Source organism: Marmota monax, unplaced genomic scaffold (genome assembly GCF_021218885.2).
Source record: "Marmota monax isolate L192 unplaced genomic scaffold, Marmota_monax_Labrador192_F-V1.1 WCK01_AAM20220418_F8-fsc00046, whole genome shotgun sequence".
NCBI classification, from domain to species: domain Eukaryota; kingdom Metazoa; phylum Chordata; class Mammalia; order Rodentia; family Sciuridae; genus Marmota; species Marmota monax.
In genome coordinates, this window is record NW_026692486.1 from 11,588,002 (window position 1) to 11,607,116 (window position 19,115).

At 35.3% G+C, this 19,115-nt stretch overlaps 1 protein-coding gene across 8 annotated transcripts in view; it reads left to right on the top strand.

Annotated features, from left to right (window-relative positions):
• Positions 1-788: 788 nt before the first annotated feature.
• Positions 789-19,115, top strand: part of Sh3glb1 (SH3 domain containing GRB2 like, endophilin B1) — a 34,890-nt gene continuing 16,563 nt past the window's right edge. For all 8 annotated transcript variants that reach the window (XM_058579014.1, XM_046443283.2, XM_058579015.1 and 5 more), the window contains exons 1-5: positions 789-1,149; positions 10,806-10,947; positions 13,516-13,644; positions 16,615-16,748; positions 18,976-19,068. In XM_058579014.1, the coding sequence (XP_058434997.1) occupies positions 1,078-1,149; positions 10,806-10,947; positions 13,516-13,644; positions 16,615-16,748; positions 18,976-19,068 (570 nt within the window). In that variant the 5' untranslated portion in view covers positions 789-1,077. The remainder of the gene's footprint in view (positions 1,150-10,805; positions 10,948-13,515; positions 13,645-16,614; positions 16,749-18,975; positions 19,069-19,115) is intronic.

Genomic DNA, 19,115 nt, shown 5'->3' on the forward strand with positions numbered 1-19,115 from the left:
AAACAGATTGGACATTATATTTGTTACTGAAATATCACGCTGAATTATCAAGGGCTATCCTCTTTCACTCACCATGTTAAACTTCTTTGTGTCCATGGCCCAGCACAGAGTCCCCAGCACCATGCTTTACAGAGCAGGCACCTAATGTGGATCTGTAGTCCTGCAAGCTTGCTGCCTCAACGGATTCAAAGTCCTAGGGGCAGCAAACAGCTCCAGTTAGCAGAGTGAACACCCTGAAGGTTGTCAAGAGAGTAAGAGCATGATATCTCCAGCACCTAGTTCAGCGCCTGGCACACAGCAGATACTCAAAAGTGCTGAATGAATACACAGCAGGGTCGATGGGGACGCTAAATGCAACCCATTCTGCGAACGTTTGCAGAGCGGCCATCCAGGCTTCAGGGAAAGGCGGGGCGCGCCGGTGCTATGAGATGACTGGGGCCGGCTGGTTCCAACTTCACAGATACTTTAATTCTATGCCCTAACTTCCGTATTTCCTCTTAAAATTAAAAGAGGAACCTGGGTCCTCTGCACTCTCGGTTCTCAGAGGTTAACTGCGAACGTGCAGCAGCAAAGAGACCCCGCGAAGCGCCCCCTAAAACTCCCCGGCAAGCTGAGGGGAGGAGCTCCCGGCGCGCCCCGCGGCTGAGCGGCCACGAGCCTCCAGAGGGCGCTGTTCCCGCGATAACCATGATAAAGGCTCCGCCCCGCGGTCGGTGCTCGCTTCCACGTTTGGGGAGCCGGCCCCACACCTCAGGGATGCCCGCCGGGGTCCAGCTCCCCCGCTACGGCCAGCGGCGACGTTAGAGGCAGCTCTCTCGGCTCCATAGGCCCAGTTTCTCGGCGGCCGCCGCTGGGCGCGCGGCCTGCTCGGAGGCGCTTATTCTCTCCCCCTGGCCCCACCCTCTCACCCCTCCTCCTCCCCTGCACGGAAACGACAGCTGGGGCGGCGGGGTTGGCGCCGCCTCCCTCCACCTACCACGTCTGCCCCCGCCGCGCTCTCCCTGAGCCCCAGCCCTGTCGCGGCGCCTCCGCCTCCCGGCCAGGTCCGCCGGCGGCTCTGCCCGGCTGCCGCCCAGAATGAACATCATGGACTTCAACATGAAGAAGCTGGCAGCCGACGCGGGCACCTTCCTCAGTCGTGCTGTGCAGGTACCGCGCTGGTGGGGGAAAAGGGTGGCGGCGCCGAGGGAAAGTCTGGGAGGGGCCGTCTCTGCCCGGCTGGAGGCGGCGGCGCCCGGGTACCCCGGCCTCGCCATCTGCCCGCCGGCCTGCTGTAGCCTCCGGGCCTGGGTGAGGGACGCGGCCTGGCCCCGCTGGCCGTTTTCCCCCCACCCCACTCCTGCTCAACCGCCGCTCCTGGGAAGCGAGGCTGGGTGGCGACGCGGCCCGGACCTTCCTCCGGCCGCTGGAGGACACCTTGGGTTCGCCCCGGGGCGGGGGCGCTGCCCCGCCCGCTTTTCTCAACCCGCGACGCTACTCCGTGTGACCTTCTTCCCCTGCCTGCCGGAGGCCGGGCGAGTCCGGCAGGGTAACCCAGACGGACCATTCTTGCACCACCCCCACCCCTTCCTTTAGTCGCTCACCCTCCCTGCGGAGTCCAAGAAGGGAGTTTCCTTTTCCTTCCCCTCTACCCAGGGAGCTGCCAACACAGTTCCCTCCAGCCCTCTCTGAAAGGACTGTCCCTGCGCTTGGCAGCTCTTGGGGCAAATGGAGATCGCCTGTTGATATCCAGACTTTGCCAAGTACACGGAAAACATGGGAGTTTGGGTGTTTTCACTCATTCCCAAAATGGGAAGCAAGGAGTGATGGGGGATATTCATATTACACCATGGTCACAGTGGTATGTTTCAAATATACTTTAAGGGGGAAAAGTTCACTATCTTTTGGTATTCTGCAATCAAGGAAGTGTCAGTTGTGGAGAACTTGGACAGCTTCCTATAGTCATCACCCACATTATGCTAACTCAGTTAAATCTATGAACATATGTAAATTTCACAACATGGGTTATATACAATCTGGTGTTTATGTTAATGACAGAGTAGCAACAGTATTCTCTTGTAAGGAGAAAACAAATAATTTTCTAATATGCATATCAAATTAACACTGAAATGTAAATCTGTTCTATTATTTTACTTTCCTTGTCTCCTTCACCCTAATTTTATTGGCATGGTTGATTCTACATTGCGATATCATTGGCAAAAGAAGGTAATAGCTGCCAGTATTATGGAAAACTGTATGTCAAGAATTTTGCTATCCTTTCTGTCACTTTGCCAGATAGATGTTATTAACGGCCGTTTATGTATAAGGAAGCAGCTTCTGCGAAGTTTTATAACTTGCTTAACTTGCACAGCTAGTAAATAACCAGTGCTGTCTAACTTACTACAGCAAGCTGCTTTCTCATCCTGGATAAGCAGTGCGGGTTTAAGATATATAGAATAGAATGTTGTAGCCTAGAGAGACCTTAAAGATCATCTCGTACAATCTGAGCATTTCAAATGGGAAATTCCTATAATTTAGTTCTTAAGTTTGCATGTTAAGCAACAAGGTAGTTGCTTTAACCTTCCTTTCTCCTACTTCTAAAATATAAGGTGAATGAGAGTCTGAAGTAAATTTTGATTATGAGACATTTCTTTTAGACTTAACATTGACTGCAACAGAAGACTGGATGGAGCCTTTAGTATGTTTTGTTTTAAATGATGTTTGCTGGTGATTCTAGATGCTTGATGCAAATTTGACACCATGTAGTGCCGTTCTATTAAATACAATTAGATGTGTTTCAGGTACTTATCCTACACTGCTTAAATAGGACAGATACATTTTACTAGAATTTAGTCTAATTTAAATCGCTGACGGACTCAATTTTAAAAAGTAAATTGCCTTTTGCAGTGGCATGCGCCTCTAATCCCAGTAGTTCGGGAGGCCGAGGCAGGAGGATCATGAGTTCAAAGCCAGCCTCAGCAAAAATGAAGTTTTAAGCAACTCAATGAGACCCTGTCTCTAAATAAAATACAGAATAGGGCTGAGGATGTGGCTCAGTGGTCGAGTACCCCTGAGTTCAATCCCCTGTAAGCCCCCCCCACCCCCACACACACAAAAAAAGAAAATTCTAGCAAAGCTCCTAAAAAGTGTACTTCTCAAATGATTTAAGTACTTGTTGTTTCAAATTCTTTAGGAAAAGGTTCTTAAATTCCATCTTCATCTGTTAGCTATCAACTAATTTTCTTATCAGCCTTCATGTCTGCCTGTCACTATTTTGGACTCTGGTAATATAGCAGTGAATAAAATCAACAAAGTATTTGCCCTCCCAGAGCTTACATTCTAGCAAAGCTGTTAGAAAAGGCCAGCAGAAGAGGATAATGTCAGGGTTGGTGGTGGTGGGTTTGTTATATAGATAGTATATAGTCAGGGCAGGTCTTTCTTGGAAGGTGAAATTCAAAGAACCCTCAAGGAATCACACAGCCACAGTGGGGCTTTCTGTTTTTGTTTGTTTGTTTTTGAGGAAAAGCATTTCAGAAAAAAGAAACAAATGCAACTTGTGCAAACTTGGGGGTTTCACAGGTTAAAGATAAACAAGTTAGGGGACTGTGGCCTTAGAACAGTCAAAAGGTAATTTTGATTTAGTTGATAGTAATAGCAAGAGGAGGTTCAAAATCTTTACCATGTTGGCTGTCACATTGACTCTGAAATATGAAAGAAAAGTTGAGGATGATTCCCAAGGTTTTAACGTCAACCATTTATTAAAAAAGGAACTTTTTCAAAATAAACAGGCTTCTTTAATGTGTCTTTTATATTCTCATAACTATCACAGACACCAACTGAAATATAGAAAAACTTCTATCTTTGATGTTTGCTTTAACATATTTCAGAAGAAAAAACAGTTGAAACAATTAGTGTTGACAGTTTGTGAAGGGAAGTTATAGGTCCTTGGGCTTCTATTATACTATTTTTCATTATACTGTTTTATTTTTGTATGTTTGACATTCTCCGTAATACTTTCTTAAAAATAAAGGTTAGGAAAAAAGATGCTTTCATAAAATAACATGTAGTTTGAAATGCTGTGTGGTAATTTTCAACAGAACACTGCTTTCTCATTTCAATATTTAGTCAGTAACTGAGTTCCTACTCTAAATTGAGTTGACATCAGCATAAATGCCAGACTACCACAATTCATGCTAAGACTACGTTAAGAGCTATGCCAGTGACTTTATGAGTAATAAAAAACAGTAAGGAAAAAATTAAGTTTTCTCATTACTAAATAATTTCCATTCAAATCAAACTGTACTTTAAAGAATAGGCCATTCTGATAGACAATTAATTACCATACCTTTTTTTTCATTTTACTTTTAAAAGTTAAAAATTAAACTTCCTTATTTTAAAGTACATCAGCTCAAACTATTAAAGTATGTATGAATGATCTTACCGTCACTCCATTCTTCCTTCTAAAATTTGTTTATAAACCTTGGCATTTTGCGAGGTGAGCGCTCTACTGCTGAGCCACAATCCCAACCCCAAACCTTGGCATTTTGAAAAGAATGTTAAGGTAGAATGTATAAAGGAGTAGGAATATTTATTCTTGACTAGTCCACTTGAGTACTTGTTTTCTAACTACCTCAAAACAATAGAATACAAAAGCATCAAGTAATTTGTCCTTCCTAAATTATTTAGTAAGTATCTGTGTTTTGTGTGTGTGATACTGGGGATTGAACCCCAGTATCTGGAACACTGAACTATATCCCCAGCACTTTTTTTAAACTTGAGACAAGATCTCCGTAAGATGCTGAGGCTGCCCTGGAGCTTGAGATCCTCCTATCTCCACCTCCTGAGTAGCTGGGGTTACTGGTATCATCACTGTGCTAGTCCACTAACGTTTTAATAGCCGTTTATTTGTTCTCAGACTCAGTTTTTTCAGACCAAATTTAGTTGAATGTAAAATTCTCCCTTGCAATCTGCACTTTTCTGTCACTCACAAAAAAACTGCATTCTGATCATGTATTATTTTTTAATTTCCAAAATATCTTGTACTTGTCTAACTCCAGGTTTTTATAACCCATCTTGAATGCCCTCCATCCCCTCCCTTCTTATTCTTTCTTCCTAATAACAGCTTCAAGTCCATCTCAATTATGAAGGTTTTTCAAACCACAGGAGCTTGATGGGAAATCCTGTGTCATTTTTCAATTCTGTATGATCATGTGACATTTTTCTTTCCATGAAGTAACTCTAAAATTCTACAACTCTGTGGCTTTAGTGTCTTCAACAGGTTGTATGTCTTAAGGAATCAGCTCTGTTTCTTTCTCTCACAACATCCAGTATGGTTATTTGATGATAGTGGTATTAATTTAATAAACTCCTAGAGAAAAGATAGTTTAACCTTGTGATGATGTTTACACTTATGTACTACATGAGGTTTACATTTATGTACTACATAAACAAGATAATTACAAAATCTACAAGATTTTCAATTCATATTTCTTGAAATTATTTTTAAGATAATGACAAACCAAGTTTAGATAAATATTTAAATAATTACTTATGTGTTTACAACAGTGACTCTTAGTCTTGGCTGCACTAAAATTTACCTGGGGAATATTTTTAAAATGCCCACATATAGACTGTACCCCAGTCCAATGAAATTAGAATCTTAGGTGTTGAATTGGGCATCACTGTTTTCAAAACTCCTCCAAATAGTGCTAAAGAGCAGCAAAAATTGAGAACCCATGGTGAGGGATCCACTTTATAGTTTATTAGTATATCATATGCAGGATTTGTTATATAGTTCCCCCTGAAAAGTTTAATTACTTTTAGAATATTAGCCTTACCCAATAATAGAGGGTATTATCTGTGCTCATGCCATTTTACTATAAGTGAAATGTTATAAAAAATTATATATTACATTTTAGAGAGCATTGGGCTAGGATTTCTATGATTTATTTATATTCTGACTTTTGTAAATTGTTTTCATTAAAGTTCTCAATTATTAAACTGTGCTGCTATTCATTCATTAAAATAACATGCCCAAACTTAGCTGTGGTTTCTGATTAACACCAGTTATCTAGAGACTATAAAATCAGCAGTGATTTTGAACTTGAAGATGTTGAAAACCAAAATTTTTATGGGTTGATTTTAAATTTTTAGTAAGTAGGAAAGGGATCTTTTACATATATATATATATATATATATATATATATGAATGTCTTTTGACTTCTGAAAGGATGCATTCATTATAATTTTACATTTGTATTAAAATAATATTATTATCCCAACTAGAATATAAAGTCCTTGAGGGGAAGAATCACATCATATGCTGATCATCTTGCAATAGAAGGAAATATATATTGCATAAATATTTGTATTAGTATTTTATTTTATTTTTAATAATTTTTTAAAATTTATACATGACAGTGGAATGCATTACAATTCTTATTCCACATATAGAGCACAATTTTTCATATCTCTGGTTGTATACAAAGTATATTCACACCAATTCATGTCTTTATATATGTACTTTGGATAATAATGTATTAGTATTTTAAATCTCCCAAATTTAGTTGTGATAACTCGGTTTTCTGTAGTAAATGTATTTTTAAATTTTTGAGAGAAATGTATGTATTAAGTAACATTTTATTGTTAATACCACATACCTTCTGACTGATGAAAAAACTCCTGTAGCTTCCACAAAGAAAATAATGGAAAATATTATGTCTTTTGTAATTATACATTTGGGTAATACATCATTTCAATTTAAAAATACCATCTTAATAGTGGTGTGTGTGTGTGTGTCCGCCTCTTTTTTTCACTGAAGATTAAATTTTGGCTACCTTTAATTGGGTAAGTAATTATTGAGCATCATGTAGGAAACAGGAGAGCTGGAGGAGATAGATGTCTAAAACAAATACTTAGGAGCAAAGAAACACAGAATATTCGTGGATAATGGTGATATAAATAAAAATACTAATTTCTTTGAATCAAAATATTTAATGGAAGGGTAGTTTAGTTTGATAAGACATAATTCAAGCAGATGTGTGATTGAATTCCAGCATTGACACCTTAGGCTCAGTGTGATTAAACATTTTGCCCAAACTTGTTGATCACTAAAATTATAATTCTTAACAGAAGATTTTTTTGACTATCAGATAATGCCCAGCTTAGTGTATGGCATTTTTTTACATCTAGAGTCTTGACATTAAGAATTCAAAAGTATAAGAAATATGTAATAATCTTGTTTTAAAAAGAAAACATTTAAAAACAAAAGATAAAACCACATATAATAGACTGAAATGTGAAAAAAAAAACAGGTAGAATTTCTTATTGGAACTTAAGATATTTCCTTCATGTGGGCCTTCGTATAGAACTGCCATTTTCTAAACATGTTTCCTTTATTCAGACTATCTCACACATATGAAAGAGTTTCTGATATTGTTTTGATTTGGTTTTGGCCTTCTGAACTAGAAAGTAAAAAACTACTACGGTGTTTGTAAAGAACTAACTTTGTAAGTGAATTTACGTATTTTGTTTCTACTTTACACTTATGTAATTACAGGACTTGTTGCACATACCCATCTTTGGTTTATTCTCACATGTTTTTTTCACTAAAACTTGTTTTTAGTGAGAGATACCTATAAGAGTACCATGAGAATCATGGAGAAAATTTTAAATAACAAAGCAAACAGGCCTTTGAACTGAAGATTGAAATGTTTTATTTTCTGAATAGTTATTTATAATTGATTCTCTGAAATTCTGTTAGGGAAAACTTGTCTTGAATCCCAACAGGTGGCAGATAAACTCAGTGACTACTTAGTGACTACTTCTTTAATCACTATTATAAATTTTTTTAAGTCGTTTCTAGTCTTTTCTCCTCTCACACCCCAAGTGCTGGGAGTTCAACCCAGGGCGCTGCATATCATAGGCAAGTGCTCTCCCACTGAGCTATATTCCCAGGCCTAATCTATACCTTCAAATTTTAGTGTTTCTAAAACATCTGTTAGGCAAGTTTAACATTTTATATACTGAAAACAATAGACCTGTAGGTTTAGACTTCTTAGATAATACTTTTCAATTTATTCTCCTGTATAACAGATTTTCTTGTTAGTAGAAGGGTACTTTTACACAAAGACTGACTTAAGTACCATTTTTTATATTATTGAATTTTCTATTTTTAATAAGTATTCATTTTTAAATACAAATAAGGAATGTCTACACAGAAATAACATGTAATATGCATAAAGGTGGTGTTAATGATACTATAGAAATAATGCAACTGGAAGAAAAATCATCAGCTTAAATGTACTAATCCTCTAGATCTTTATATAACTAATTTCTTATCACTAATTCAAAGATCATTTGTTACCTGCTCAAAGATGGGATTTCTTTCTAACCAACCCAATCTCAAATCCTTTATACTCTTCCTTCTTCTTCCAGGCCCAGGTCATACATCTCTTCCTGAGTGAAGCCTTCCCTGATACTCCTTCTTCACCCTTTCCCTGAAGAATTCATTCTTTCTCTACATTTACATTTATTATATCACTTAGAAATGATAGAATCAGCTATTTTGGTCCTTTCTTTAGCATCTTATATCTTTGTGTCCCTGTTATCAAATTATTTGTTTTTTTCATTTTTGTCTTTCCACTAAAATGGTAGGTTCCTAAATAGAAATCTTATCTGCCTTGTTGGCTGCTGAAACTCATGTGCTTAGAATATTACCTAGCACATACATAGGTTCTTTCTTGATAGATTTTTGTTGAATAAATGAGTGAAGAAACAAATGGATATTCTTGCTTAAGGAGAAATTTATGCAGGTATTTCCAGTTTTTAAAGTGCTGGGTGAAAGTTTTTCTTAGAGCTAGGTGTATCCTTCTCCTCTTGCTGTTGGTTGCTTTCCGGGAGATACTATATCTAACTATTGGTGGTATTCTTTTAATATGTTATAATCCATACCTCTGTAAGATGTCTATTGCTTAGAATCTTCAGAGATCTGTAAAGAGTACCAATTTCTCTTCCTAGGAATGAGGTTGCATAGTGTATCCAGCTGACCTTGGGATCAGAATTTGCTTTTGTCCAGTGCCCAGTTCTGACATACAGTACACTGCAAGTTTTTGGGCTTAGGCAATTGCTTTAGAACTGCTACTCTCAGTTCCACCCATTGAGTCAGTCTCTAAAAGACTGACCAGGCCATTCTCTAAAAGACCTAAAGCTTTACAAAAGCTTTAAAGCTGTTATTTCAGCTGGGCATGGTGCCTCACACCTATAATCTTAGCTACTCAGGAGGCTGAAGCAGGATGATCACAAGCTTGAAGCCAGCCTGGCAATTCAGCAAGACCATGTCTTAAAATAAAAAATAAAAATGGGCTGCAGGTATAGCTCAGTGGTAGAATGCTTGCCTAGCATGTGCAAGCCCCTAAGTTCAATTCCCAGCACCACAGAACAAACAACCAAAAATAAACCACTGTTATTTCCAGTCCTGAACAGGACCTTCAGTGGAGATTATAAACAGAAGTCTAAGAATATGATTCTAGAGGACCCTTCAGCTAAACATGCTGATAAGTCAGTTGAAAGAACTAGACTGAGAAGAAGGATGCTGAAAGAAGCAGATAGTAAAACTCAGAAAATAGGACAACAGAAGAATTTTTAAGAAATGACAGGAGCTGGGCACCGTGGCACTTTTCTGTAACCCCAGCAATTTGGGAAGCTGAGGCAGGAGGATCACAAGTCAAGACCAACTTAACAATTGAGCAAGAAGACCCTGTCTCAAAATAAAAAGTATTAAGGATGCAGATCAGTAGAGCACCCCTGAATCTATTCTCCAGGACTGGAAGAAAGGCAAAGTGATACTGTTTTGTTAGCTAGAAATGAGTCATGACTGAGTATAGAATTAGTGCTGGTAATGTGCCTGTGTTGAGATGAGTAAAAACCATATATTCTAGGTAAATTATATATGATAAATAGCCTGAGTCATCACCTCTACTTTTAATTAAAAGTATTCACCATAAGATTTACACAGAAATCTTTTTCATTTTTATTATTGTGTAGGCAATGCTACCTTTCCTCAAACATCAACACAATAATAAAAATTGCTAAGTTCAGTATGTTTAACTACATTTTATGATGTTTTAAAAAAATTACCTCCACAGTAAGACTGAATAGGATATATACCAAAAAATAGTCTATAAATTATAGGTATGACATCATGAAGAAACAAATGATATTTTTCCAAAATATTCCTTAAAAACCTATCTAACTTGGGTGTGATTAAAGTGCTAATAGTATATAAACAGCCCTTTTTAAATTTAAACTTAAAATAATAATTACAAGGCACTGAACAGAGTGAACTACATAGTGTTACTCAGTCCTCAAAACACTGTATTATCTCTCCTTTACCAAAGAGGATACTAATGAAAAATATTCAAAATGTTGCTCAGGTCACACAGTTGGTAGCAGTCAGGATCTGAATTCACATCGACCTGACTCAAAGCTCTTAGTCCTTTCATTATGCTGTCCCACCTTTATAGGTAAGAAATATTTATATACCAAGCAGTATGCTAGATTTTCTACAGAATTCACACCATATATTCTAACAGAGCTACCCATTATAGCTATGAGATAAAGTCATTATGAATGTTACAATAAAGGGTATGGAAAATTACTGTGGGGCAAAAAAAGCATTTCATAAGCAATGGCATACAAACAAACCTGGAATACATTTATTTGTATTTTGTAGGGTTGTTTGGATTTGAGTTTGCTTTTTACATTGATAATAGTTTTCTAACACTTATTTGAAGTATATTTATTTCATTTTTTTTATGTAATCACAGTTCACAGAAGAAAAGCTTGGCCAGGCAGAGAAGACAGAATTGGATGCTCACTTAGAGAATCTCCTTAGCAAAGCTGAATGTACCAAAATATGGACAGAAAAAATAATGAAACAAACTGAAGTGTTATTGCAGCCAAATCCAAGTAAGAGGCGGGGAAAATTGGGGGGGGGGGGTAGTAGCCGGGGAGTGATATTGACCAAATTATGTTGTATTGTATGCGTATATGAATATGTAATAACAAATTCCATCATTATATACAAGTATAATGTATCAGTTTTTTAAAGTGGGGGGGGGGGGACAAATATAAGAAATTTTTATCTTATTTACCTAAAGTGCTATTAGTGGTTTTTTAATATTGAAAACAGATTTTTTGATTATGGCTAAAGTGTCTCTGGTTATTTTTGTGTGTACTTTGGGTAAAGAAGAAATGATAAACACTTTTGGTGTACCCTCTTAACAAATTTACAAAAAACATTTTTTTAAGCCTTTGTTGAGTACTGTTGAAAACTCAACTTCAGACACTGGCTTTGAATTCGAAGAGCTGTGAGAGGCTGAACTGACAAATACATTTTCCTTTTCTGTCCAGTTAGGGGTTATCCTAAACAATTAAGGGAAAGTTATATAGAAGCTTAAATAATTACCAGTTTTTTATCTTTATTTTATATTTTCAAATAAATTATCCTATTTAATTACCATATTTCACTTCATAATCACCACAGATTTTATCCCAAATTGTTTTTTCAAAAATGGGGTGTAGCCACTATGTGAAACTTTTTAAAAAATTATGCCAATATTATTTAAAAATTATTTAGTACTAAACTATCTTTGGTGCAAGATTAGGATGCAGGGAATACTTTAAATATACATTAATATGGTAGTGATAATTATGTGTTTGAAATATTATATCAGACAACTGTGAGATCACTCATGTCAACCTTGCCAATACTTGAGTGTTGCATGAAACTCACAGAGTTAGCCTCTGTCCAGGGTAACATAGCTAATTGGATGTGGAACATAGACTAGAACCAGGTTTACTGACATCTAGTCTTTTCAATGTAAGCTTTATATATCAGAAATAAAGCACAAAGGCAACAAATGAATGCTTTCCTTCTCTTTTCCCAAGTACTGTTATGACCATGTTATGAAATGCCATAAACTTATTTTTAGAAACTAATTTAAGCTTCAAGAGTAGAAATATTAGTAATCCTGTGTGCCATTTTAGTTAAATTGTAGTGACCTTTTAAAATAAGCCTTTTACACCTTGAGTGAAGCCTATTTTCTTTGGACACCATGTGACATTTCTTATTCATTTAAGGTTATTTAAATTATAAATCATAATACTTTTTTAAAGTAGTATGCAAAAATATTTACATTAATAGCAGAATTAACTACATATTTTAATATTTTATGACCTATTGAATGGGCCACTATAATGAAGCAGTTATTTTTGCTATATTATTATCATATATAGATGTTTTATTAACCAAATTAAATAATATAGGATTTGCCTTTAAACTTTTGACTAGATAGGTAAAAAACAGTCAAAACTAAGAATCGGTTAGAAAATGAAATTCTGGAATGAAGTTAGCATGTTTTAAATGATTATTTTGCAATGACTCAGTTTAAACTAGATTTTAAAATTCTGCTTAAAAACTCTTCTGAATTTGCACCAGAATCTGCCAGAAAAGCAAGTATTAATTCTAACATCCTTTAATATGTATATTTTATTTTAACTCTTTTGCCAACTTCTGACATGCTTGCTGGTTCAGCTCATTTTTGGAATTTTTCAGTGCCCTGTGTGAAACTTCCAATTATATAGGAATCTCTGGGGGATACTTAACAAGGAACCTATTTGACTTTAGCTTCAGATTGTAATTCTAATTTATACTTAATTATTGTTTCTGGAAACTTCTACCATGTTTACATTTAGCCCTGAAATACCTTGCTGTTGGGCAGCAAGGAGATTTTTTTGGTTTTATACATTCCCCTATAGAAGTATTTATTCAGCTTTTATTGTTTTTCCCCCTTTCCATTTATACTAATGTTCTGTATTACTTTGACCTTTTGTAATTTAAACTTAATTTTAATGGTGAAATCTTGAAAGTGAATGCATGCCCCCTGTGTATCACCCATATACCTATAAACTTCAAACATAACTACACTAAAGCCATGGTTTCATATTGCTGATTTATCTATATTCTACAAACCTAGATTTTCTATTCCATAAGCTCCTATGTCTATATTTAGACTCTGTCAAGAATGAGTATGTGTTCACACTAAATGTGTCAGATGTGACTCTTAAGTTCTTTTAGATTCCTCATGTCCATCCATATTTTCCTAGCCAAAATTTCCTGATTGTGAACATAAATGGAGTGTTTAAAGTACTAAAATAGGACAAAGGCAACATTACTAGATATTAAATACTACCAATTTTCTTCTGAAACAAAGCCCATAGACTACGCAAATAATGGTTTCAACTTTATTGTAAAATGTTTTTGTGCTGAGATATTTCATCAGATTTCTAAAATACAAATTTCTTAGAGCTATATAATTCTCTTAACATGTAAATAAAAAGTTATACATGAAGATACATACTTGAATGAATGCTAACTTCATATTTAAGAGGCAGTAAATGATTGGGAGGGGAACAAAACAATATTTTAAAATAGTTTTGCTCTTTTGAAGTCACTGATGTTAACCTTTCCCCTAGATGCAAGGATAGAAGAATTTGTTTATGAGAAACTGGATAGAAAAGCACCAAGTCGTATAAACAACCCAGAACTTTTGGGACAATATATGATTGATGCAGGAACTGAGTTTGGCCCAGGAACAGCTTATGGTAAGAAAAAAGCAAAAAGTTCTGATAAGAAATGTCTTTACATTTAGATTTTGGCTACTCAGAGATGTCATTAACATATAGTAGAGTCAGTTTTAGTTTCATATTTGTTATGTAAATATTTTGAAGACCTATAAGTAACCAATAAATATGTATAGTTTAATATTTAAGCATATATTTACTCAGCCATAAAGAAGAATAGAATTATGGCATTTGCTGATAAATGGATGGAAATGGAGAACATCATGCTAAGTAAAATAAGCCAGACTTAGAAACTCAAAGGTTGATTGATTATTTTTCTCTTATATGTGTAAGCTAGAGTGAAATAAAGGGAAGGAGGAGGGAAGGACAGGATATCATAAAGATATAGGGATGATCAGTAGTGTAAAAGGAAATTGGGCGGGAGTGAGGAGGAAGGGGAAAAGCGAGGAAATGCAGAATGAATTTTTTAAAAATCATATGTTATGTGCATATATCAGTATACCACAGGGAATTTCACCTTTATGTATATGTAGAAAGAACCAATCAAAAATAAATAGATGAGTTGGGCATGGTGGTGCATGCCTGTAATGCCAGCAACTCAGGAACCTGAGACAGGAGGATTGCAAGTTCAAGGCCAGCTTCAGCAACTTAGTGAGATCCTATCTCAAAATTTAAAATTTTTAAAAAGGGCTGGGTGTAAGGCTCAGTGATAATGCACCCCTGAGTTAGATCCCCAGTACCACAATAGATAAGTGAATGGATGGAGGGGTGAAATGTAAATCAGTAGAGGAAAGAGAAGGGGTCGGGGAGGGGTCATGAACTGAAACTGCATTCCATGCATGTATAATTTTGTCAAGATGAACACAATTACTATGTATAATACTCTAATTTAAAAAAATTTTAAGCATACATTTAGTTATTCAGAGAATTCATATCTTTTTTTAGTTCTAAAAATCTAAAGAATTCTTCCCTTGTATTCCCAGTGACCTTATAATACCTGTATCATAATACTTCTGTTATATGATGGTTATGCATGATTTTTTTAAGCTTTTTTGAGATCGTTTTATTTCCTATTAAAGATACTATACACACAATAAATGTTTGAAGAAGTCACTAGTACTTTTGTAAAACTTTTGCAGTGATATCAGTAAGCAAAAACAAAGGTTAAAAGTGGTTATCTCTAGATGTTTGGATAACATTTCATTTTTTTCTTCATATATTTCATGTTTTCTATAGTGGTGTTTTATAGTTAACCCAGGTTTATTAGTTGCTGTACTTTTTAGATGTACAACTGTGAAGCTCAAAAAAAGTTACACGTCTTTGAGTTACAGCTCAAAATTACACATCTTTATTTTTATTCAGATCTAGTATTCTCATAACGTGAGACTATTCAGATTTTTGTTACTTCTTTTCCCTATTGTTTATGGCTAATAATTCTCTTAAGACTACTGCAAGAAAATGGTCCTTATTTGAATGTGAAATGATAGGTAGATTAAATGAATTTCCACAAGTAGTTCTGATTTATAAAAAGCTCCTAAATTCTGGGATTATGTGGGTTTCAGGTTTTAGTAGTTATCTTTTTGTCAGAAAGAAATAACCTGAATACTGTATAATGCCATTAATACATTGAATGGCTTTTTAGATGTACAACATTGAAATATCTACATTATAATTTTTTAAATCTAATTTTTGGAAGTCTGAAAATTCTTAAAAACTTGAAATTAATTATAAATAACTTAATTTTTAGAAAACCTTTGCATGTTAAACATGTTTTATTATTACCTGTTTATTCTAGGATCATATAGGTAGGTATATGAAGGGGACCCAGCTCATTCCTTTCATGGAGCTGAAGGCCTAGTAGAGCATGAAAATTATAAAGGCTTTCACTTTTTTTTTTTTTTTAATGTTTAATCTCTTTGCACCTCTTAGTAATTCCAGTGAATGTGACCTGATTGTTGGAAGGCTTTGAGAACCTATTATTAGTAAATGATAATAGCTAAAAATTAAGTATTCCAGTCATTAGGTTAAGCATGATACAGTATATATGTTTGTGTATTATTTCAGTAAATCCTTACTTACATTCTGCTTATAATATAAATTCTTTTATCTCTATTTTAAAGACGAACTGAGGCTTGAGGAGGTTGAATAATTTATCCATGTTCACACAGCTAGTAATTCAAATACAGATCTATCAGAGACAGAGCTCTTAACTATTATGCTATATTACCTTCCTTACCAATCAGATCTAATCTTATTGTAACATGAAGGAATTAAAATATATAAAACTAAAGCTTATTAGAGCTAAAACTTGGAGTAGAACCCTAATCTTAGGGTTCCCTTTTTTTCTGCTCTTTCTGCCTCTGCTTTGCTATTGTACTTGCCCTATTTAAACATTACGGGGTTTTCTTAAGATGTAAACTGTTCTTAGTTATGTAAGTGCATGGATATAGAAATAAAACAAATTGTGACTGATATACTTGTTAAAATATTACAAGCTTTATATTTTTCTAAGCTTTTCTATCTGAATTGGGAACATAAATATTTTGGGGCATATATGTCCTCTTTAGTACCATTGGTAGAATTTGTATAGTTAACCATGATATGATAGTGCATAATCTTTGGTCTATTTTATTTAGATATTCATCCTAAATTTACTTTATTTTTTTTTAAAAAAAAAGAGAGAGAGAGAGAGAATTTTAATATTATTTTTTAGTTTTCGGCGGACACAACATCTTTGTTTGTATGTGGTGCTGAGGATCAAACCCGGGCTGCACGCATGCCAGGCGAGCGCGCTACCGCTTGAGCCACATCCCCGGCCCCTAAATTTACTTTAAAATAATCAGTTAATTACATTTAATTCTGTTTGATTTTACTGAAGTAAATAAGTGACAACTAACTTTTAAGCAAATCAAATTCGTGATTTATTTTTATGTGATTCTTAATTTTATGACATTGCTAGACACTGGTTAAAAAAAAATCTTTTCTTTGCAGGTAATGCTCTTATTAAATGTGGAGAAACACAAAAACGAATTGGAACAGCTGACAGAGAACTAATTCAAACATCAGCCTTAAATTTTCTCACTCCTTTAAGAAACTTTATAGAAGGAGATTACAAAACAATTGCTGTGAGTTGGAAAATGTTCTCTTTTTTTTAGTAAAATATAATCAGATTTATGCTTAAAGTTTTTGTTTGTTTGTTTGTTTATTGAGGTACCAGGGTTTGAACTCAGGGGCACTCCACCACTAAGCCCTGTTTTGTATTTTATTTAGAGACAGGGTCTCACAGAGTTGCTTAGCATCTCACTTTTGCTGAGGCTGGCTTTGAACTCATGATCCACCTGCCTCAGCCACTAGGATTATAGACATGTGCCACCACCCCTAGCCTTAAAGTTTTTAATGAGTAATTTTTCCTCTTAGTGGTCATAAATGTAAGCAGATTAGAAAACTTAAATATTCACCAGGACACACACAACTAAACCAAAATAAAAGAATATTAGTAACTTTGGCTTCATTTTTTGTGTGTGTCCTACGTTATTATTGATACATTTACATTCATTCTCATTGATTACCAACACCAAAATATAGCAGAGTTCCTGGAATAAGTATGGAAATATGGTCTAATATGTAGCTATAATATAGTTATGTAACTATTTAAACTGGAACTAGAAACCTAATTATTGGAAGATATGTTTCTGGGTACTATTCTTTATGCATTCTTAAAAATATATTATCTTTTCACATTACTGAGTTTACTTGCTGAAGTATAAAACAAAAAACTTGTTTTCCAAACCTAATCTGTTAGTCTCTATCTTTAGTTTAACTTGTTAAGGATGGAGAGTGAAGATCTTGGTGGATTTTTTTTTCCTGAGATTTTGTAAGACTGATCTTTATTGTAAACATAATTACTAACATTTTTTTAAATGTTTAAAGCTTCTTTTTTTAATATTTATTTTTTTAGTTGTAGTTGGGCACAATACCTTTATTTATTTTAATGTAGTGCTGAGGATCGAACCCAGAGCTTCACACATGCGAGGCGAGCACTCAACCACTGAGCCACAATCCCAGCCCACAATTATGAACTTTCATTTGCAAGTTTTTTCTTACAAAACCTTATAAAATTTTCAATATGTTTATACAGTGGATTTGTATGTGTAAATAAGTATTTGGCCTAAGGCAGAAGAACCAACTTGAAATATGATTTAAAAGATACTAACTTCTCAGTAGGATAAAATTTTATGTATAGAATCCAAGAATTAATAAAATAGAATTATAATAAACTTATCCTATTATACAAAAGCTTAAAATTAATGTGAGGAATTCTGAGATACTAAGTAAGTTTATTCATTGTATAAATTTGAAATTCCATTTTGGAGTAGAGTTGCATTCAGTGCTGTGATATGAACAACAGCATGCTTAGGCTGGAATGTAGTCTATAGGTAGAGCATTTTTTGCCTAGCATACCTATGATCCTGGGTTCAATACCCAGTATCAAAAAAAAAAACAGAAAAATAGCCTGCCCAATCCCTAAGGTAGATAGATCACATAGGACATCAAGGAATCTTGCCCTATTTGTTTCCTTTACCACAGGACTTCCTGGATAATCTGTAACTGTTTAAAGTAGAGTTTAACAACCTAGCTACCATTAACATTTTGGACAGAGTAATTCTGAAGTGGGAGCTGTACTATATTATAGGATATTAATTAGCATCCCTGCCTTCTACTCAGTAGATATCAATAATAGTCCCCAATTGTGGAAACCAAAATTATATTACCAAATATTTCCTGTGGATGGGAGGAGGACAAACTCATAAAATATTAAGACTAATATTTCTTTGTTTCTATATTCTATGCCATCTTTCCTGGATTCCCCAGATTCTAAAATGTTTTGGTTATTTTAAAACTGAAAATCATTTTTTTTTTAATTTATTTTTTTGGAGGGTACTGGGGATTGAACTCAGGGACACTCAACTACTGAGCCACATCCCCAGCCCTATTTTGTTTTATTTAGAGACAGGGTTTCAGTGAGTTACTTAGCAACTTGCTTTTGAACTCAGTTCTCCTTCTTTGATAGGATTACAGGTGTGTGTGCCAACGTGCCTGGCAAAAAATTATTTTTTAAAGTGAGATACCTGGTCTGTGTGTGTGTGTGTGTGTGTGTGTGTGTGTTGCTGGGGATTGAACTCAGTGTCTCCCACATGCTAGGCAAAGCCTTACTACATGGGTGCTTTATAAGCCAATTTATAATCATAGATCTTTATCAGGTGATACATGTATTAAATGGAAAGGAATATTTCATGTATGCTTTTACTGGATTTTAACATCTTGAGTATTTTTTCTTTTCTGTATTTATAGAAAGAAAGGAAACTATTACAAAATAAGAGACTGGATTTGGATGCTGCAAAAACCAGACTAAAAAAGGCGAAAGCTGCAGAAACCAGAAGTTCAGTAAGTAATTTTTTTCATTTTAATTTTAAAAAAAAGTTTAACACTTT